The following is a 21,810-nucleotide window of genomic DNA, read 5'->3' on the forward strand; positions in this document are numbered from 1 at the left end:
TTATTTCTAATGCCTTTTTAAGTTTGAGTATTTTATAATGAAGTAAACTGATGTTGATACTTGTGAGATAAGCAATAATGTAATACTAATGACCTGAGATTTCAGCTTAAATAATACACAGAATGAGGCAGCATGATACTACCCTGATTCATAATCTATGGAAGAAATATAGTATCATCAGAATTCAAGTATTTTTAGACATTGAATTTATGACACTGAATTTTTATCCTCCAAATTTCCCTGCAAAAATATTCACCTGCAAAAATTCACCTGCAAAAATTCACCTGCAAAAAATTCACCTGCAAAAATTCACCTGAAAAAAATTCACCTGCAAAAAATTCACCTGCAAAAAATTCACCTGCAAAAATTCACCTGAAAAAAATTCACCTGAAAAAAAATTCACCTGCAAAAATTCACCTGAAAAAAATTCACCTGCAAAAATTCAACTGCAAAAGTGATGAACTTTAATGACCCAAGCCAGAGCAATCAGCACCAGATCGAGTCGAGTGGCTCTCAGCCAATTAAATTACGCTGTTTGATCACATGACACCGTTAGCCAGCAGTGTGTCTCCTAAAAGAGAGCTGTTTAAAGGTGAGTGATTAAGTTTTTCTCCTAAATAGAGATCATTACAGAACGCCTAGTCCTACTTAAAATCCCATTTATTATTTGTTGGATTGTGTGTCCACAGGTGTTTGTACTTTGCGCCGTAATAAAATGACGGTAAAAGGCTCCGCCCACTTCCCATCCAGGTCTTACCATGCAACGACTCTGTGAATGCACTGGAGAAGTGTAGTGGTAGAGTCCTCCGTCAGGAATGAGATATGTGTGTCGACTTTTTATTCTCCCTTAAGATTATCGTGCCATAACGCTGCCCAGAGCAGCTCTGCTAACATTATTATTATTTTTTTTTATCATCTACTCGAACTAAGGAAAACGTTTGACTAACTCAAAGACAATTTCCACGCCTCCCCTGCCTGACTGCAGAGGCAGTTTTGAATTTAGGAGCGCCAAGATGGCAGCGGCAAACCCTGGCGGCTCTCCGGTGAGTATATATATTTTTTTATCGTCAAGTTTGTCTTTTGAAACCTTAATTTTATTTAAATCCGTTGCTCACGTATAAAGTACACAGACGGGGTCTTTGCTCAACTCGTCTGAGGCGTGTCTCACTAAGCGCTACATGCTAGCATCCTGCTAACCGAGCTACCCTTTACATGCTGTGCTTTAGAAAATAGGATACTCGTTAAAAAAAATACTCCGCAGATATTGATAGATAGACGAACACTGCAAATATAATGTTGGAAACGAGAACGGCCTTTGGTGAAGGGGTAAAATACACCATGAATAAAGCCATAGAGTGAATGGCTGCCATGGTTGCAGAACAGCCTGATTTAATGACAAGAATGGGGAAGAGTGAGGTGAAGTGAACCACAGCCACAAAACACGGTCAGACAAGGCGGCAAAAGGGCAGTGATCTGTCCGTCAGTATGAAGTTGGTGTGTGCTTTGGTGAACAAAAACTCCAGACTGGTAGCAGGAAGATGGGAGACTCGTGTTTCACTGGAATAGTGGTGAATTAAAACATCCTTTGTTGGGGACATTTCGGTGTAAATGCATCCATACAGGCAAGACAGAGGCAGACTAGACAGTGAAGAAAACAAGGCAAACATTAGAAATATAAAAACGGAAATATAGGATGAGTCGGGGATGAGTTCCTGCCCCAAGTGGAGGAGTTCAAGTATCTCGGGGTCTTGTTCGCGAGTGATGGGAGAAGGGAGCCGGAGATCGACAGACGGATTGGGGCTGCAGCTGCAGTAATGCGGACGCTGCACCGGTCCGTCGTGGTGAAGAGGGAGCTGAGTGTAAAAGCGAAGCTCTCAATTTACCGGTCGATCTACGTCCCTACCCTCACCTATGGCCACGAGCTGTGGGTAGTGACCGAAAGAACGAGATCGCGGATACAAGCGGCAGAAATGAGCTTCCTCCGAAGGGTGGCTGGCCTCTCCCTTAGAGATAGGGTGAGAAGGTCGGCCATCCGGGAGGGGCTCAGAGTAGAGCAGCTGCTGCTCCACATCGAAAGGAGCCAGCTGAGGTGGTTCGGGCATCTGACAAGGATGCCCCCTGGGCGCCTCCTGGGTGAGGTGTTCCAGGCATGTCCCACCGGGAGGAGGCCCCGGGGCAGACCCAGGACACGCTGGAGAGATTATATCTCTCGGCTGGCCTGGGAACGCCTTGGTATTCCCCCGGATAAGCTGGAGGAGGTGGCTGGGGAGAGGGAGGTCTGGGCCTCTTTGCTTAGGCTGCTGCCCCCGCGACCCGGCCTCGGATAAAGATGGATGGATGGAAATATAGGATTAATATAACATACAATTAGGGAAAATGTAAATGATATTGTAAAGTCATTAAAACAGCATACTCTGATTAAAAGAAACATAATTGGGTAGGATAATAATTAATAATAAAAAAAAACTAAAAAAAAAACATGTACAAGATGGGTATGTATACTTGTAGCCAGAATTTAACAACTATAAAGTTGTAGCATGTCAGTACCTTACCCCATCCATTGTATCCACACTTTCAGAAAAGGATATGGTCAATATCTTTACAAATACTATCTAAACTTAAACGGGATATTCCCTCTGCTTCTTCTGCTTCTCGTATACACCCTCAGGGTTTGTGATCAGCCAGCGGCTGATATGATCATTAATCCTGTAAAATAATATTCTTTCGGTTTATGAATCTGTTTGCATGGATTTCTTAATCCGTTTCCACTGTTAGCAGTAGTTGTGCATGCAGTTTTGGTGTGCTGCTCTCCAAGACTACAAGCTGCGTTAAAGTTGGAAGTAACTGGCCGATGTTCCACTGTTGAAGATCAGCTGTGCCCATTTGTTGCACATTGTGGGTATGGAGAAGTTGAGGCTCTTGCAGGCTACCCACAATTTCCCCAAACTGAGCGATTATACATCCTGCTTCCATATTTGTATCTTGTGTCACTAAAAATGCATTTTATTTTAATTTTATACATTGATTAATGACCTGCAGAATCTCCTTATCATATTAAGTGATTCATAATTGTCACTTTATGCTTTCTCCATCTTGAAAGTGATTACATCCTTGCATTACATCCTTTAGGTTCATTTTCTGCAGGCAGGTTTCTGACAGAACAGGCAGATTTAGAATATAACATGCAGCGTTCTATAGATGGACACATAAAGAAATGAAAAATTACATGTATATGCTAACTTTCTAAACACTGTTACATTAATGATTAAGTAGATAAAACATTTATGTCAGCCTTGGCTCATAGTTCATTTAAAGACAAGAACTGTGTGTGTTTCAGGTACTGCACTCTCAAAGACTGAATGAACCAGCATTGCAGCCATGGGTCATTGTGAGCATCACAGGGAAGGTTGAAGCCGCCCACTCCAGCTGTAAGGCCGGAGTCACGGAGACCTGCACCCACGTCACTGCTCTTCTGTTTAATGTAGAAGCAACAGTGTTGATCTGTGGCACAAGGACTGTTACAGGTGAACCTGCATACTGGGTTTTGCTGGGTAATGTGACCAAGATACAGTCAGAGGTTGGCCATAAGATAGACTTCTCCTCTTCAGCTGCCCAAAAAAGGCTCTTGATCAAAACAAACAGACCATCTGTAGTGACAGGTAAAAGGAGCCGTCCTCAAAAAAGAAATCCCACCTGCTACTGTGGAGGAGTTGTCACTGCTATAATGCCATCATGTTTTATCTAGGGGTCTAGATTTATGCCTATAGTGCACTGCCATGTAAATAATTTGCATTTACTGAATGAGTATCACTGTTCAAAAATTGAATAAAGAAACAAACTAATTTTTGCCTTTTTTTTTATTAAAACCACTTTATAGAACATCACATCAGTTACAATGTAGAATCCATGTCACTGGAGCATTTTGATTCAAACAGTAAAAAGGTGAGCTGTGAAGACCAAGGACAAGTGCAGTTCACAGGTTTTCTATCCAAGGAATCCCAGAAGATTGCATGGTGTCATTGCCCAGCAGTTGTTCGCAGGACATATGGACTCAACCTCAACAATCCCTCACACTGAGCAGCATGAAGTGACAGTGCAGTGGAAAAACTCCCCTTTAACAAGAAGAAACCTCCAGCAGAACCAGAACCCGGTTCAGTACCAGCAGCCATCTGGGTTTGGAGGAGAGAGACAGAGACACAGAACTACCAAAAGTATATTTTTTTATGTGATTGACTGTTGTTGTAATTCAAGCCCTGAGTGTAGAGCAGGTAAGATATAAAGTTGCATCCTAAATTCCATGCTCATGCAGAGTGTTTAGTTTATGACTTTTTCACCTGGTCATTGAACAGATGGTCTTTTAGGGTTGCCCAAGCTGGTACCTTGACTCTGTTCTCTGCAAGATGTTGCAAAAAACAATCATATGGAGACAATATTGGACACAAAAATATATAACAATTTAGTTAAATGTAGCATTAACTCATAAGTCTTGCTAAAGTAAATCTTGTATTCTGATTCATCACAGCAGCAGTTCAGTTGGATGATGTCAGCAACTGCAGCAAGTGTCTTGCTGACTGAATAATTTCATCTTGCATAATCTGAAACAAACACATAAAGACAAACAATTTATAAATTAACGTTCGATAAAATCTAAGAATTAATCATTTATTAGATACCAATATGAATATGTCTACCATAAAACTTGTGTGGAGCGAAGTTACATTCAATCAAGATGGTCTGGCATGCTACAACTTTATAGTATTCTGGCTACAAGTATACATACCCATCTTGTACATGTTTTTTAACATTATTATTGTTATTATCCTACCCAATTATGTGTTTCTTTTAATCAGAGTATGCTGTTTTAATGACTTTACAATATCATTTACATTGTGTTCCTTACATTTTCCCTAATTGTATGTTATATTAATCCTATATTTCCATCCATCCATCTTTATCCGAGGCCGGGTCGCGGGGGCAGCAGCCTAAGCAAAGAGGCCCAGACCTCCCTCTCCCCAGCCACCTCCTCCAGCTTATCCGGGGGAATACCAAGGCGTTCCCAGGCCAGCCGAGAGATATAATCTCTCCAGCGTGTCCTGGGTCTGCCCCGGGGCCTCCTCCCGGTGGGACATGCCTGGAACACCTCACCCAGGAGGCGCCCAGGGGGCATCCTTGTCAGATGCCCGAACCACCTCAGCTGGCTCCTTTCGATGTGGAGCAGCAGCTGCTCTACTCTGAGCCCCTCCCGGATGGCCGACCTTCTCACCCTATCTCTAAGGGAGAGGCCAGCCACCCTTCGGAGGAAGCTCATTTCTGCCGCTTGTATCCGCGATCTCGTTCTTTCGGTCACTACCCACAGCTCGTGGCCATAGGTGAGGGTAGGGACGTAGATCGACCGGTAAATTGAGAGCTTCGCTTTTACACTCAGCTCCCTCTTCACCACGACGGACCGGTGCAGCGTCCGCATTACTGCAGCTGCAGCCCCAATCCGTCTGTCGATCTCCGGCTCCCTTCTCCCATCACTCGCGAACAAGACACTTGAACTCCTCCACTTGGGGCAGGAACTTATCCCCGACTCATCCTATATTTCCGTTTTTATATTTCTAATGTTTGCCTTGTTTTCTTCACTGTCTAGTCTGCCTCTGTCTTGCCTGTATGGATGCATTTACACCGAAATGTCCCCAACAAAGGATGTTTTAATTCACCACTATTCCAGTGAAACACGAGTCTCCCATCTTCCTGCTACCAGTCTGGAGTTTTTGTTCACCAAAGCACACACCAACTTCATACTGACGGACAGATCACTGCCCTTTTGCCGCCTTGTCTGACCGTGTTTTGTGGCTGTGGTTCACTTCACCTCACTCTTCCCCATTCTTGTCATTAAATCAGGCTGTTCTGCAACCATGGCAGCCATTCACTCTATGGCTTTATTCATGGTGTATTTTACCCCTTCACCAAAGGCCGTTCTCGTTTCCAACATTATATTTGCAGTGTTCGTCTATCTATCAATATCTGCGGAGTATTTTTTTTAACGAGTATCCTATTTTCTAAAGCACAGCATGTAAAGGGTAGCTCGGTTAGCAGGATGCTAGCATGTAGCGCTTAGTGAGACACGCCTCAGACGAGTTGAGCAAAGACCCCGTCTGTGTACTTTATACGTGAGCAACGGATTTAAATAAAATTAAGGTTTCAAAAGACAAACTTGAAGATAAAAAAATATATATACTCACCGGAGAGCCGCCAGGGTTTGCCGCTGCCATCTTGGCGCTCCTAAATTCAAAACTGCCTCTGCAGTCAGGCAGGGGAGGCGTGGAAATTGTCTTTGAGTTAGTCAAACGTTTTCCTTAGTTCGAGTAGATGATAAAAAAAATAATAATAATAAATGGGATTTTAAGTAGGACTAGGCGTTCTGTAATGATCTCTATTTAGGAGAAAAACTTAATCACTCACCTTTAAACAGCTCTCTTTTAGGAGACACACTGCTGGCTAACGGTGTCATGTGATCAAACAGCGTAATTTAATTGGCTGAGAGCCACTCGACTCGATCTGGTGCTGATTGCTCTGGCTTGGGTCATTAAAGTTCATCACTTTTGCAGTTGAATTTTTGCAGGTGAATTTTTTTCAGGTGAATTTTTTCAGGTGAATTTTTGCAGGTGAATTTTTTTCAGGTGAATTTTTTGCAGGTGAATTTTTGCAGGTGAATTTTTTGCAGGTGAATTTTTGCAGGTGAATATTTTTGCAGGGAAATTTGGAGGATAAAAATTCCGTGTCATAAATTCAATGTCTAAAAATACTTGAATTCTGATGATACTATATTTCTTCCATAATAATCCAACGTAAGAAGTCATATGTTCTGGTTCCAGAGTTTAAACCAGTAATTTGAGCCAAACTTTAACCTTAAACCTTAGAATGTCTTCAATATATTCAGTTTCTATAACTGAATATATATTTCTGGAATATACTAAAAGATAACTTGGAGCTACTTTCCACCTAACTTCCATATCAACAAGACTTTAAAAAGCCCCTTAAAACAGATAGTTTTGAAATTCCCCTTGAGTTTGTAAGTGTTGCACCAACAGGCCACGTCACAATAAGTGGTTTGAATCCACTGGCCAGCTGGGGCATCTCCAAGTACTCCAGCTTCCTCCCACAGTCCAATAACATGCACGTTTGGTACATTAGTGATTCTAAATTGGCTGTAGGTGTCAGTGTGAGTGGGAATGTTTGTCTGCCTCTATGTATTAGGTCTGCCTGGATAAAACACTTTATGACTAAACAACATTCACATCCAGCATACTTGGGTTTAAAATCTTGAGTGTTATATTTAAAAAACTAAATTATCTGTGTACACATGACAAAAGGCAAAAGAAAATTAGTTTTTTTGTTTATTTTGGTTAACAGTCCTGCATTGAATTATCCTCTTGTGTTTATTTTTAAGTGTTTTAAATTTCGTTTACCCACAGTGCACTGATTTTTATGAGGCTTGGATAAGATGTGGGAAAAAGCAGTTGGTTTGGGCATATAGGACACCTACTAGGTGAGGGGTTTTGGGCATATCCTATTGAGAGAAGGCCCTGGGACTGACCCAGGACGCGTTGGAGAGATTATGTCTCTCAGCTGGTTTGGGAATGCCTTGGTGTCCTCCTGGATGAACTGGGGGACGTGGCTGAGGAGACGGGGGTCTGGGTGTCTTTGCTTAGATTGCTGCCCTCACATAATTGCTGCCCTCCATAAGTGGCCAAAGATGGACCGCTGGATGTATTTGTGATTCTGTTATGTACTGGGATTAAAATTTGGAGATTTTTCAATCTGGAATCAAAAATAAAAGTTAAGAGAAAACAGATGGTGAAATGCAATCTTATTAACTCATACACTTGCAACCATCCTTTTAAATTAGACTTTTAAATTATAGACTATGGCCTGTAATTGACCAATATCTTAACTAACATAAATGGATTACTGGTAGGAAATTCAAGCTATTCCCTCAGAGATCTCTCAGTGTCCCAGAGGTCTTATCAGTTGCCCTCCTTGTCCCTTATACTCCCCTATTTGCTGCTAACTGTCACCCAGCCAGATAGATCGGGGTCTAATAGAGAGGCCTGCTCTGTTAAGTGATTGAGCTGTAAATACAGACTGTCCCGATCTAAGACTCTCATCATCTGTAAACTCATTCAACACTCTCCGTCCTCTCCCTTGACGTCTGGGAGAGTCTGAATCATTTTCATCACTGAGCGGGGAGGGGCCATCTCTGATCAGGAGACAGAAAGAGGAAAGAGAGTGAGCCACACAGCTCATAGTATAAATATATACGTGTGTGTGTGTTTCTGTGTGTGTACAAATGTGCATGTGAGAGGGTGCTGAAGCATCAAACTACATGATCTTTCTATCACCCCACAGAGAACTGAGATTGTCCCGGGCAAAATTTATGAAAATGGTCATAAAAGGTAAAGACTTCAGAAATGGAATATGTCGATAAAACCCACAGCGGCACGATATATGGCAGTTTACTGAAGAGATGAGTGGCCCGGCTGTTAGACAACTCAAACCTAATTTTCTCAAGTCTTGTAAGTCAACAACCCTAAAGGTTTCATAAATCTTAATATAGGACAGATTCATCTAGAACATATTTACTGTTTTGATGGCGTGCCAACGCAGCATTAATTGCATCAGTACAAGAGCTCTAATGGCAAAATTTGCTGTTTTATGTCAAAAAGCATTAATGTGCAGAAAGTTACTCTAGCTCAGCGATTTTTAAAAATTGAAATGAATTATATTTTATGGGCAATGCCACAATTATTCCCTTAATTTTGAAGCATAAATAAAATACTTTGATGCTTTAAATGTTTCAGATTCTGATTCTGCAAAATAGGAAATGGATTTCAGAAAATATTGAATCATGATTAAGTATATCTTTCTCACTTGGTGGTTTGCTCCAAGTTTGAAATAGAAAACTGTGAAGTTAATGATACTGAGCTTATACAAAGACTTTAAAAAGAAATCTGGCAAGTGGCTCTTGAAATCAATCGGGTTAAAGTGAAGTCAACTCGTTTTAATTTCATGGACTGTCCAGTCATATCTTATTAAGAACAATTAATGACCCACTGCACCTCTGACAGACAATACTCTGATCAGCTGACCAGATTTATTGGTGAGTCACAAAATAATTTAAAGTATTTAGTGAAGAGTTCTTAATGTGCATTGAAAATCTGTAAACTCTTTAATCTGTTTTCATACACCTACAGGTTTTATTACATCAACCTTGCTGGAATGGGAATCAACAATGTGCAGTTTGGTGTCTCTGCTTTGGACCGTTTTGGCCCTAAAAAAACACAAGTGCCAATTTAACTTTAACAAATATCCTACAATTTCCCCCTTCTGCACTCGGCCCTTTGACTACAGGATGCTCCACATGGGCAGTGGAGCCTGCAGAGCCAGACAACCAAGGGGGACGCTTTATGAAAGCCAGGGACTCCTCCCACTGGAATCAAACCTCCCCCTGGACCCTAACCGTTTTATTAGCACAGAAGGGCAATAAGCGCTAAAGGAAAACAATTACACCCCAATCATTTCCGATTCTTTGGCAGCCATGGGCCAAAACGTCTGAGGATGAAGGTTGCAGGGCACTAGAACAGGGCACAGCTATGAAAACCAACAAGAAAACATCTTCAGGAGATGCTTAAAAGCTAAACAGAAAAAGCGGACAATATTTTTGCTTTACATCCTTTAAAAAAACAATCTACTATGAAAATATCATCAACTATGCAATGAGCAAGAATGGCTCTAAACACGTTTGTTTGTTTTTATGCCAAAAAACTGCTTCTGTAAAGGGTCAGTACAAAATACAAAAATAATATCTTTAACTCTTTGTAGGTTACAGAAATAGTATGTAAAAAAAAATAATGAGGAAAGGCAGTATTGATTGTTTCAGTTATTTGGCAGCAGAGATATTAGAGGCTTGTATCTTAAAGTGGAAAAATAAATCTAGAAGTCTCCGTAATTCTACACTGAAAATGAAAGCATACAGTAAAGTATTTTCCTGTATATTATCAGGGTTATGTAAAATGCACACTGGGTAAATAGATCCATTCTAGCAGGTAGGAATCAGTCCTTAACTGCTATTTCATATGTGCCAGAGCATTAATTAAACCCTATGACTGCAGTTTATTACTACATTTATGGGCTTATAATAAATCCGAGATATATCAGGGCTACCTTTGAGTTTAATGTGAATGGCTAAAATATAACACAAAACTTTTAAGGCCTTGTATGAGTCATTGGTCATGCTCAGTGTCAGCAGTGAAGCTGCTCTAGGGAAGCTGGATCAACACTAATCCTCCTCCCATGGAGGTCACAGTCTAGTTATGAGAGGCAAAGGTTCCCTTTGCTGTTTGCAGCTCAGCTTCCATTAGCAATCTGTTAGCCACAGTCCATTGAGAGGGAAGACCGCAGCACAAACTCCTGGGAGCACACAAACGTACAAAGACGCACACACATGCTCACGGCACAGACCTTGTTTGATGAAAAAGAACAATTAAGGGAGAAATGAGGGAGAATCATCAGGGGAAATGGTTGATGAAGACTTTATTGATTAGAGCGGCTCCACTGATCCAGCTCTCACTGTAGCAATTACCACCGGCTGCTAGCGACAGTGGGGGCCTCACGATGTGGGGCCCCATTTGAAGACCGTGGATCTAAAAAAAAGAATTCTTATTTTGTGCAAGATTTTGAACAGAACATTTCTTTATAAAAATAAGGGCCAAATGCAAGTTTTTTCCACTCGGTTCAGTCAAAAAAAAAAAAAAAAAAAAAAAAATCAGAGAACACTTCAGAAAGACTGTTAATATATAACAGAGACACCTTGATTGGAAAGTATCTCTGACCTCAGGACAGATGAAAGATGGCAGACGATTACAATGTAGAATTTGCTCTTCATTATCATAAATCACTTACCAAAAGAACCCCCCCATCGTTGTGTAGTCCATATGCATGAAGCGGGCTAAATTCTGCATATAATTGCACGGAATAAAGCAGCGTCTTCCTCTTTTCTTTCCCCCTCTCTCTCTCTTTCTCTCTCACACACATACAAACGCCAATGATTAATTCAAATCCCTTGTGAATAAGGCAATAAAGTCTAATGGGGGCACATCTGAGTCAACATGCCTACATACCTACCAGAGAGGCCAGTTGCTGTTCGTTTGTTTGCTCAGCTAAGACAGCTTGGTATTTGTATTTAAATCAGACTGTTGTGCCTTCTCAGACCAAAGACAAAGGCAAAGAGTACGCTGCATTATCAGTGTTGTTTAATTTGCAAAACACAAGCTGCCATCTTCAAACCAGTGTTTTCTCTACTCACAGATTGCAGTGTAGTTTAAGCTTACCAGTGCACATCAATAAGACAAGAGCCTGAATTTCTTAACAAGGGGAAATAGATTTGATCTAACTGTGTTATGAGTTTGTGGTCAAGAGCTGTTTATGTTAATGTGGCTTACAACTTGCATCTTCATCACTGCAGCTGAGGAATCAAGCTCAAAGGTCAGATGAGGTGACCTTGGGAAAGCTTTATTTGACTAGAGGATTTGAAGAAAATGTAATCTAGGAAGTGACCTGGTTTGTTGCAAATACAACACGAGTGGCTTCATAAAGGAACCCAAGCAATGGCCAACTCCATTTTTGAGTTATTGAGGGAAATGCCTGTTGAGAATTTACATTTTCTGTAAACACACAATGCTAAAACTAGGCTGAAATTGAGAACTCATTTTGGGCATGGCACGACACCAGTCCTTCCAATCACATCTGCCATTACACAGCCACTGCGCTCATTCTGCAGTTCACTAACTACAGTCTCACAAATTCACGACCTCATGAACTATTTAGCAAGGGCACAGAAACAAAACAGAGATAATGGTCAATGGAAAAATATAAAGGGACAAACACAATCTGTTTCTGCCCTAGATGGAGATGAATGGAGTGTAATCCACCGCCTTCCATCACACCTACGCGCCCTGCACCGTGGCTGCTCCCTGCTTAACTGCAATGATGATTAATCCTACACCCACTATTTATATTTCCTAATTGTAATTAGCGTGAATTATCAATTATGGTTAGTGCCTAATTGCCCTTCATAAAGACAGCTTCCCAGGTTTAAACGGGTCCATTTAAATAATGTAACTAATAGCTCTTGCCTTTACGTTGCAGATATATCTTCATTGTTCCACGCGTGAACCGTGATGGTTGCTCGTAATTTAACAGGGCAATCGAGAGAAGGAGTGCAGGTGGCACTGCGGGACTAATTATTGTTAATGAATTATGATGTGACCTTCTCAGAACAATGGCTAATCAATGCTTGTGTTGAGTGACAGTGCGCTCTGTGCAGATGCCAGAGCCATTACTAGCAGGCCTCAGCCTTGTGGAAAACAGGCAGCTGCAGCTCTTTCTGCCTGTATCCTCTTGGTCTTTCTAATTGTGCACACTCTCCTCTGCTCACCACGACATTCACCTCCCTAGACTGCAATTGCATTTTTTGTGTGGACAAGAGATGCTGGCCAAAATACCTATGTAGACTAATTTGCACTCCATATAATCTATAGTCCAGCAGGGACAATAAATTAAGCCAACCTGGCTTTGTACAAATGACAAAACGCTGCTATGTAACACATTTACACCAAGCAGTCGTTGCTGTTTGTATTTCATTTCTAAGTGTTTTTACCAGTATGACATCAGTGTTTAATGCTGTTATCCAGTTACCGTGTGACTGAGGTTAAAGAATAGAAATGAGATCAAGAGCTCTAATCGCTCTCATCTTTCTCATGAGCCACAATCATGATTTTGATAAATTTATACCTATAAAGGACACAAACCTTTCTCTACAATCTGTCCTCAGATACTTGGATGAGTTCAGATAAATTCAGATATACTCATAAATTCATTTTGTCTCAAATCGAACACTGCATGTGCACTTTTATGCGCTGATTGCAGCTTTTCACTGTGATTGGTGGGCTAGATTCTGCATTTCCTGAAGCTTTTCAATTTGTAAAGCTCTGGACACAAACGTGGGATTAAATTCTTCCACAGTGAAGAGAACAGGCTAACACTAGTGGTCAGCACTGCTACTTTACAGGAAATATAGTTCCAAGTATTCGATCGACGTAACCATCGTGATGCCACCCATTGGCGAAGTCATGAAATGAAGCCTCCAGCTGAACATTTCCGCTGTCATCATTTTGGTGTTTGAAAGCTGACATGATGAGCAAGAAGTGAATCTGAACACAAAACTGGGAACACCCCATGCTCACTGGCTAACGACTTGCTGTTGACAAGGTGTCTGTAAGTGAGCATAGTGTCTGTAATCCTCAAATAATGACCATAATTTACAAAACTTCATGTTTTATTCAACATGAGTGCACGAACTCACCAGGAAAGTGTTTTAAGTTCAGTAGAACAGGTAGACTTTCTTCAACTAGAGAAGCCGCCCCCTGCTGACATTTAAAGAGAATGCCACTTCAGGGTACTTCCACATTGGCTTCGCAGATCTAAGAGTTATAATAATAATAAAAAATAATACATTTTCAATTAAAAGTGCTTTTCAAAACACCCAAGGACACTGTACAGAGCAAATAAGACAGGAAAAAAAAACAGGAAAACACATGTTTTACAATGTCCATGGTTGCAATCTCTAGGTTGGACGCGCTCTTTGTGTGTGGATGTCTTTGTGCCTTTGTGGGTTTCCTCTGGTTGCTCCAGTGTCCTCACACAGTTTAAAAACAGGCTGCTCATCACATTCTGTAGCAAAAGTGACAGCAGAAATAAAAAAGCAAACAAAGAGAGCAGGCACAGGGTTAATATGATGATAAACAGAGGGAAATGCAAGACTATGTGTATATGCACAGGCGGTTGACTGGTAAGTGAGACACAGGTGGGAAGAAGGCATAAGTGGAAACAAGCGAGGTAGGGCAGAAAAGAATAAAAGCAAGAGAAGGAACAAACAGAGGAAGTAAAATCACAAGACACATGTGAAAACTAACGTTTCAAAGTAAAATAAGAAGTAACCAAAAGACAAATAACTAACCTGCAACATTAGGACTAACACTAAAGTTGAAGAAAGAGGCAGAGAAACATGGAAGACAGGAGGAAAGGGAAAACTAAAAACACAAAAGGGCCACAGATATGGTGAGGACCGTAATGCTCTCAGTGTCTCTCAGTCCCCTGTTGGCTGGCGATGGTGATCTGTCTCCATCCATTCAAGGTAAGCTACAGCTTTGCATGCTCAGTCTCTGACCATTGTAGTACACCAGATGCTTGTAGCGTAGGTACATGATTCAGACACTGGGTATTCAAACAGAAACAGGCCCGTTTAGCTTTGTGCATCCAAAAAAACCACAAAAACTACCTAATAGAAAACACACATAAATCTAACTCAGGGCAGTTTTTCCATGACTGTGGATAAAACAAGTCTTGGGTAAAATGGCTACCCTTTCAACTCCACCCTCCAGTCATTATTTGGTACAAAGTTTGCACACTTTCCTGACCCGACTACACTATCCTGTGACGCTAGCTGACAACACCAATGTATGAACCGACCTTTACCTTGTTGTGACAGTAGTGTGGTATGACTGACAGTGTCCCTCAGCATAATTTACCCCCATCCCACATCGCCCTCCATCTCCTCTGCGAGGCAGTTGACCCCTTTACAAATCACCCCCAACTTTACACATCTGCTGCCTGTCAGCATCTGCCAGGCGCACTCACCCGTCCCGCCTGTAATGAAAAACTCTCATTACTCGCCTCCACCCAACAGGTATACAGGCCGTTAGGACAATTACTGGGCAATGCCACTGACCTTGTTGTCAGAGAGTCACACAAACACAGAGGGCTAACTGAAAGAAGGCCTGGCTGGTTGTAGCATCCACAGGCATTTGGTAAACACAGAAGAGCTGGCAAAAAAAGGTGAAAAAGTTTTATGCCCATTTAGGAATATTATACTGTATTGAGCTACGCTGGCACACATCAGTGCCAATGACCTGCAACACAGAGAATGCGTTGAGATAACTCCAGAAAAATGATTAAAACTACTAATGTGCATGTTAAATGCACTCAAAAATTGATTGACAGCAGGCAGGTTTTCTTTATGTTTCAGAGCTGTTGACTTCTTACACTTTTTGTTATTTATAAAACTGTCAGACCATCGGGTGCTTAATTTAAGAGACAAAACTGCCAGTTTGGTCAGTTTAGTTTAGTTTAGAACCAAAACAATGAAACTTCACTCTACTATGTTGGTTTTAAAGGATCAAATTAGACTTTTTTTTTAAGTTCCCCTGAGTCATTGTTGTTATTTCAGTGAAACACTGCGCACTATAAAAACTTGATTTACTCAAAAATCTTATATAAATGGTGATTGCACTCAACTTTACTAAGTAGCTCCTGAGAAGGTGAGTGCTTTTTTACACTAAAATGTTGAACAGAGTTACTGAAAAGCCTTTGTGTTAACATTCATAAAATGTGAAATTCCATTAATTTTGATTTGAAAGAATCCTCTTTAATATTTCAGTTCAGAAAAGGCCTACATGATGTGGGAAAAACAAGCTCAACATCAAAAGTAAGTTACAAATATAACTGAAAGGTTATATGTCAGAAACACTGGAATGAAGCAACGAAGAAGAGCATTCAACCTCTTTTCTTTGCTGTTTCTATGCTAACAGCTTTTTGAAGCTGCACTTAGAAGCACAATGTAGAATTTTGCTAAATGTCAACATAAGAATGGTAACAAAAACTCCTAACAATATTATATTTAAAATGGTAAAATGGCCTGCGTTTGTATAGCGCTTTTCTAGTCCTTAAGGACCCCAAAGCGCTTTACACTACATTCAGTCATCCACCCATTCACACACACATTCACACAGTGGCGATGGCAAGCTACATTGTAGCCACAGCTGCCCTGGGGCGCACTGACAGAGGCGATATCAAATCAAATTTTCATGTTCTTAATTTCACATGTGTTAGTTTCCTTTCTTTTTTTTAATTTCTTTTTTTTTTCTGATCGTTCTCATTTACTCTTCCACACTCTTTTCCTGTCATCTTTCCACTGTCTCCCTCAACATTAACATGAGTGCTAAAGCATAAAAGCCCATGACTATATTCTTCAGTAATATGTCTTGAAAAGTTTTGGCAGCTGGTACAGAGGATATACTGGGCCCTTAAAGGTTAACCAGACACTTGCTGAGCCTTTGTTTGAGTCCCACTTTACAGGAGATTTGGGGAGACTGTGGACTTTTGAGAAAACAAAAGACACTACAGTGTGTGAGTAGAACTGGAGCTCATAATGTTGCTCCTGCCATTAAGACAAATTATCTGATGTTTAGCAGACTGGGGGCAGCCTCCCTGTGAAGTGACGACTTTACTGACCCTGGAGGGGGGTCTTGGCTGGAAGTGTGTCTCTTTGGCTCCCCACTGTGTTCGACAAGGAATTCTCCTCCTCTTTGAAGTCTCCTTCTGGCCCGTACAGACTCGGAGCTGAACCAGCTGCTGTTCCCGCTCACTGAAGTCTACCTGAGGGCCTCTTTGTCCTCGAGGCTCGTCCCTTTTGTCCCACTCAAACAGATGTCCAGCCACTGGGCTTTCACGTAGGAAGTTGTAAACCTCCAATGTGCACTGGGCTCTATTCATATGGAGGGACTACAGTAATGGCCGTGCAAGGTGCCATACACATGTAAATGCTGACATGCGGACACCCTGTAGTGGTGGCTTCAACAAATGTTTGACTATGTAACTACAGACTGTGCCAGTCCAGAAGGCTATGACTGGAAAGTAATAAAACTCCCATGTAACACAGTAATCATCTTGACCTGTGTAAGTAACACAGGAAACTGTGTAGGGGGGCCTTTAACAGTGTGCAAACACGTGTAGATCCCCCATGAGCAAGAAAGTAAGTAATTTTTTTAATTATATGGCACCTTTCAAAACCAATGTTAAGAGGTACTTTGCAAAAGAATAAAGAACAAAGACATTAACAATCATTACAGCACTGGTAGCCTGTATTACAGAGATATTGCTTGTCTGCCTTCTGTCTCATACTCACAACATAAGGACCTCACAGGCTTAGATAGTAAAATTTACATTACAATTTTATTACACAAGTACATTTTGGCAATGACTCTTAAGTCTATTTCTAGTAAAACATGAAAAAGAGCGGGGATTAACTCAAAATAAAGTATTAAGAATAATTTAGATCATTCTAAGATTAAAAGAAGTTTGTAGCAAGACGATCTGTGCAGTTTCACTTACTAGTTTAGCTTCCCAGTATCCAAAATAACTGCCTGTTACCCATCAGGTTTTATCTCTATTGGACACCTGCTGAGAATATTGATCCAGTGCTGGTTTCACCATTTTAGCCATCAGCAGGCATGAAGCTCCAAACAATCTCATGTCACTTTTTATTGAATACTAATTGCAAGCACTATGGATCCGATTGACTGTGAATATAAATTGATTGCATGAGGTGAGAAAACAATCAGCTGCATTTATACCGTGCCTGCAATTTAGCTTTGAATGTAGCATATAGATTAGTGAATCCTCATGAATTCCCATGTCTTTGTTTAATTTCCTCTAGTATGCGTGTAAATTTTACATCTTCAATTATCAATAAAGAACAGACCTAGTCATTTGAGGCTTTATCTTCTATCCTTAAAATGTATACATTTCTTGCAGTCCATGGCTCTTAAAAACACTGAGACTAAGGCTATTAAGACTAATTTCGTGATAGATAAGATAAAAGAGTTATATCAGAAGGCTGCCATTATAAATAGGCAAACATTCTGGAGGGAAGGGTTTAAACTGCCATCAGAGATGCTTTTTTCTTTTTTCTTTTTGCAATATTTTAAGCCAAATCTAATGTGTTAGAAGTGACAATATTGTCACAATACTTGTAAATAATCATTATCAGTGTACTCCTAAATATTTAGTCAACATCTAAATATAATCTGGTTACTTTACAAGCCTACAATTTCAGTGGCAGCAAATAAACAGCTATCTGTTTACAGGGAGACTCTGAAAACCCCTGATTTCTGCTAAAAGATATACGAAAGTCTCCGTCCTAGTGATGTCTACAAAAAAAGGGAGAGAGAGAGGGTCCAATTTGGGGAGACGGGGCGATCTCTGATATGGATCAACTGCCATCTGTGCACAATTTACTTTCAGGTCGCGAATTGCGGAATTTAATGATATGGGTGATTATCGGCGAATACTTTGAGCCCATTAGGGGGTCGTGTGAAACGCTAATAGTGTTTGTGTCACGTGTCTGGTTTGGAGACGGGTGGGGGGATAGACGCTTTAAAGACTGCGCTCCGGTCACGCTGCGAGACTGACAGACTGAAGCAGAGGAGTGAACACAACACTAGGAGGTGATCACCGCCACAGAACCCGGTCTGATGAAGTTTGAAAACAAGGAGCAGACTAAGCTATGAGAAGTTTCTCTCCGGGCGCGTAATCGAGCACATCAGCACATCTATCTCCAAGAGTCTTTCTGCGTAAAGGATGCCTCAGCTGAAGAAGTGACAATGACGTCCAGTCATAAGATTTCCTTTTCTATAGTTGACATATTGGATCCGAACAAATTCAACAGTAAGAAGGTAAACGAACTTTCCATCATCAAGGAGAAGTTATTACCTGCGCCAAACGCGGAGAGAACAACTTTGGAGTCGGACAGCACTGCAGGTGGAGACTCCAGACTCGAGCGCACAGAAGCAGGTAGAGAAAACGCCTCAATTTTATTATTTTAAAACACACCTCATAGCTTGGCTCTAATCTTTTCATTATATATATATATATATATATATATATATATATATATATATATATATATATATATATATATATATATATATATATATATATATATTTTATTATTCATTTTCAGGCACAACAAATACCTATATTGAACATAAAATACACAAAACAAAAAACAAAACTTGCCTGAAAAAGGAGTGGGACGAAGAAAACTTATTAAATCCCACCCCTATATATTATTGTTTGTGTGCCTGGATCTGTAAATTACCTTAAAAACACACAGGCATATCTTGTGCATATTTATAACTGAATGCCTAAATGAGACGTCTGAACACTGTAACATGAGGACGTATAAAAAAAGTTAAATATTTGAAATACTTGAAAAGTTTTATTTTCTCCAAGCCGAGACCAAATAGCAGAAAGTGAGGCGCTATCTCTCAGATTTATTGTCATCTCTGTATGACCTTCCCTTAATTTCCAAGGCTGCGTTTCCTTTCAAGGAAGCCACAAAGGCTTGCTCCCAGAGCCCCAGTATGTGATTGGCATTGGGACAGGCAGGCTAGATAATTGTTTAAATCGTCCCATTGAGGATGCCTCTGCGCGCTTTGATCGATATCCCATTACTGCATCCTGCATATCTCCCTCCAGCACCTTGCAGGTACAAACTTCACACCCCATCCATGTCTGATCCTAAATATCGTTCGATTAAAACTTCCCTTTAAATAGATGACATTTATCGATCCACCCGCAAATATGAAACTCCATTAGCACGTCATGGCTGAGGTGGCGAAGCTGGATTTAGACGGGATTTCTTTCCGCAACATGACATTTGAGGCTCTGTGTGGTTTATAAATTATTTAAGGATTAGTGACCAAATCTTCCTCTCCTCAGAATCTATGCTTTGTTCCGCTCCAGCGACCCCAGGATCCTAATCAAACGCTTTACAGATGTCAACTCCTAGGCCTTCTATGTTTGGTAAACTGCAGTTCACACGGAACAAAGAGGAAAAACACTCCACAAGGAACACACATTTCCTAATCAGGTTACAAGTGATGTCTGTCCTGCCAGGAACTGTCCTTCAGCACCACGGAGTTAAATTCACTCCTTGGCGTTTGGTCCCAATTGTTTAAATAACAGACTCACTTAAATGTCACCGTTTTCCTCTAAAATCAAATAAAGAACCTCTTTAAAAACACAGCTCAGTCTTGCGAATCACCTCAAAAATTTGTCACCTAATTTTGCCCGAGCAAGGAAAACTCCGGTTTCTTCTCATACTTTGTCAACTAACACCTCACAACTGCAGCTCAACTCAATTTTAGAGGAAAATAAATAATATTTAAATTGGGCAATTCTCCACTGGGTTTGCTGCTGCGACTTTCAGGATGAGAACTGACTTTTCTTTTTCTTTTTTTACCACAGAAGATGCAAGAGATGAACAATCTGCACTCTCCAGGCACCCCGAAGTTGTTGTAGACCCCAATCTTCTCTCCCCACCTGCGGACACGGAGCCCTGTCTGACCGGGCAACAGGACAGTGGAGACGGGGAGTCAGCGGTCACCTTGCAGGACCAGTCAACGCACAAGCGCCGGCGCCCGGACCAGGCCTGTGCCAAACCACGGCGAGCCAGAACAGCGTTCACTTACGAACAGCTTGTGGCCCTGGAAAACAAGTTCCGCGCAACTCGGTACTTGTCTGTGTGCGAGAGACTAAACCTGGCCTTGTCACTAAGTCTAACCGAAACCCAGGTGAAAATCTGGTTCCAGAACCGGAGGACCAAGTGGAAAAAGCAGAACCCCGGGGCGGACAGCACCTTGCAGCCCGGCTCTAACTCCCTTATTAATGTTAGTCCGAACCCAGCCACGTGTGGGTCGAGCTCTGCCAGCTTCCATCAAACTTTCTCCAACTTCACCTCTGGAAATGTGATCTTCCACGCAGCGGGTGGTGTTCCGCTTTCAACCACTGGAGGGCTCCTGCATCCCTTCATGTCCAGCGGATTCGTCCAGCCGTCTTACTTTAATCCACATTTATAAAACAAACCAAGACTGATATGTTGAAGCTGGTTATACTCAGAGAAAAGTGAATTTTTGTAACACTTTGGGACAAAATAAATGCTCACGTTGTCAAACTGACTCACCACGATGAGAGTTTAAAATTATCAATGCCCTATAAAAGGCCATATTTCCAAAATAAGTGACCCATAACTTGTGAGCTCAACCATAATTTAAGCAATTATTTAAGTGTTTCTTAGTTCTGCACTAATAGCTTGTGACTGGATCTGCCGACACACCCTTCAACAGTTGATTTGACAGCTCATATTCTGTATCAGCATATTGTGTTACACCTGAACCTGTGGCATATTGGTAAACTGTTTCTACCTCCCAAGTGAATGTACATGTTTTTCTCTTGCCATTTATACAAAATTATCAGTGTAACTTATGATAATAAAAAACATGAAACGTGTATGTGTGTATCTTGTATCAGCATTAAAATGAGAGTACATTTGCAGAATATTCACTAAGACCTTTCCAATTTTAAGCGCCTGATGAGTCAAAACAGTGATTGTACTAAGAGTTCATTAATAAATGACTAATGATTTAAATATGAACTACATGCACCTAAAAAACGGGCTGTCCTATGTTAAAAAAATCACTAGGAATCTCACCAGGATCAGGCAAGATACACATACTAACAATGTCTCCAGATATTATTGATTGTTATTGATCATCGACGTGCCTTTTTGCTGAACATTGTGTGTGTGTGTGTGTGTGTGTGTGTGTGTGTGTGGGGGGGGGGGGGGGGGGGGGGGGGAATCAAGATGTCTAAATAAATAAATAAATAAATCTGGGTAAATTCCCAGATGATTAAACATGCAACTATTTCGCTGGTAATAGGGGAGACCGGGGATAGTTGTAACATTTTTGACATTTCTGTCTGTAAATTGGAGCTCTTTTAAGGTAGTGGATTCAAAATGTAATGCAAAGTATTTACATGTCTCTGCTATTAAATAGTGCAGCTATTTTCTCTGCAGCACAATTA

At 41.0% G+C, this 21,810-nt stretch overlaps 1 protein-coding gene and 2 long non-coding RNA genes across 7 annotated transcripts; 2 read left to right on the forward strand and 1 right to left on the reverse strand.

Annotated features, from left to right (window-relative positions):
- Nucleotides 1-264: 264 nt before the first annotated feature.
- Nucleotides 265-3,842, forward strand: LOC308388052. 2 transcript variants are annotated; one of them, XR_013970032.1, is made up of 3 exons: nt 477-592; nt 690-1,043; nt 3,338-3,842. It is a non-coding gene; the product is annotated as an uncharacterized lncRNA (long non-coding RNA). The 2 variants fall into 2 exon arrangements; XR_013970031.1 differs by having other exon boundaries at nt 265-1,043.
- On the reverse strand, nt 3,840-6,641 carry LOC308388053. Of its 4 annotated transcripts, XR_013970034.1 has the most exons (5): nt 6,448-6,639; nt 6,228-6,340; nt 4,478-4,595; nt 4,335-4,393; nt 3,840-4,169 (listed from the first exon to the last, which is right to left on the reverse strand). It is a non-coding gene; the product is annotated as an uncharacterized lncRNA (long non-coding RNA). The 4 variants fall into 4 exon arrangements; XR_013970033.1 differs by having other exon boundaries at nt 4,335-4,595; nt 6,448-6,641; XR_013970035.1 differs by having other exon boundaries at nt 3,840-4,393; nt 6,448-6,636.
- Nucleotides 6,642-18,332: 11,691 nt separating this feature from the next.
- On the forward strand, nt 18,333-21,234 carry nkx1.2la (NK1 transcription factor related 2-like,a). The gene is made up of 2 exons (XM_080868899.1): nt 18,333-18,735; nt 20,194-21,234. The coding sequence occupies exons 1-2, from the start codon at nt 18,546-18,548 to the stop codon at nt 20,802-20,804; spliced, it is 801 nt and encodes a 266-aa protein (XP_080725025.1). The 5' UTR covers nt 18,333-18,545; the 3' UTR covers nt 20,805-21,234.
- Nucleotides 21,235-21,810: the final 576 nt, after the last annotated feature.

The sequence above is a fragment of the Rhamphochromis sp. 'chilingali' genome (genome assembly GCF_963969265.1).
Source record: "Rhamphochromis sp. 'chilingali' genome assembly, chromosome: 20".
NCBI classification, from domain to species: Eukaryota; Metazoa; Chordata; class Actinopteri; order Cichliformes; family Cichlidae; genus Rhamphochromis; species Rhamphochromis sp. 'chilingali'.

What these genes read in the sequence shown, in the direction of transcription:
- nkx1.2la (XM_080868899.1), top strand. Translation starts at nt 18,546, where the DNA reads ATGACGTCCAGTCATAAGATTTCCTTTTCTATAGTTGACATATTGGAT. An exon ending in ACTCGAGCGCACAGAAGCAG is followed by an intron (nt 18,736 to 20,193) that starts GTAGAGAAAACG and finishes TTTTTACCACAG; the next exon opens with AAGATGCAAGAGATGAACAA.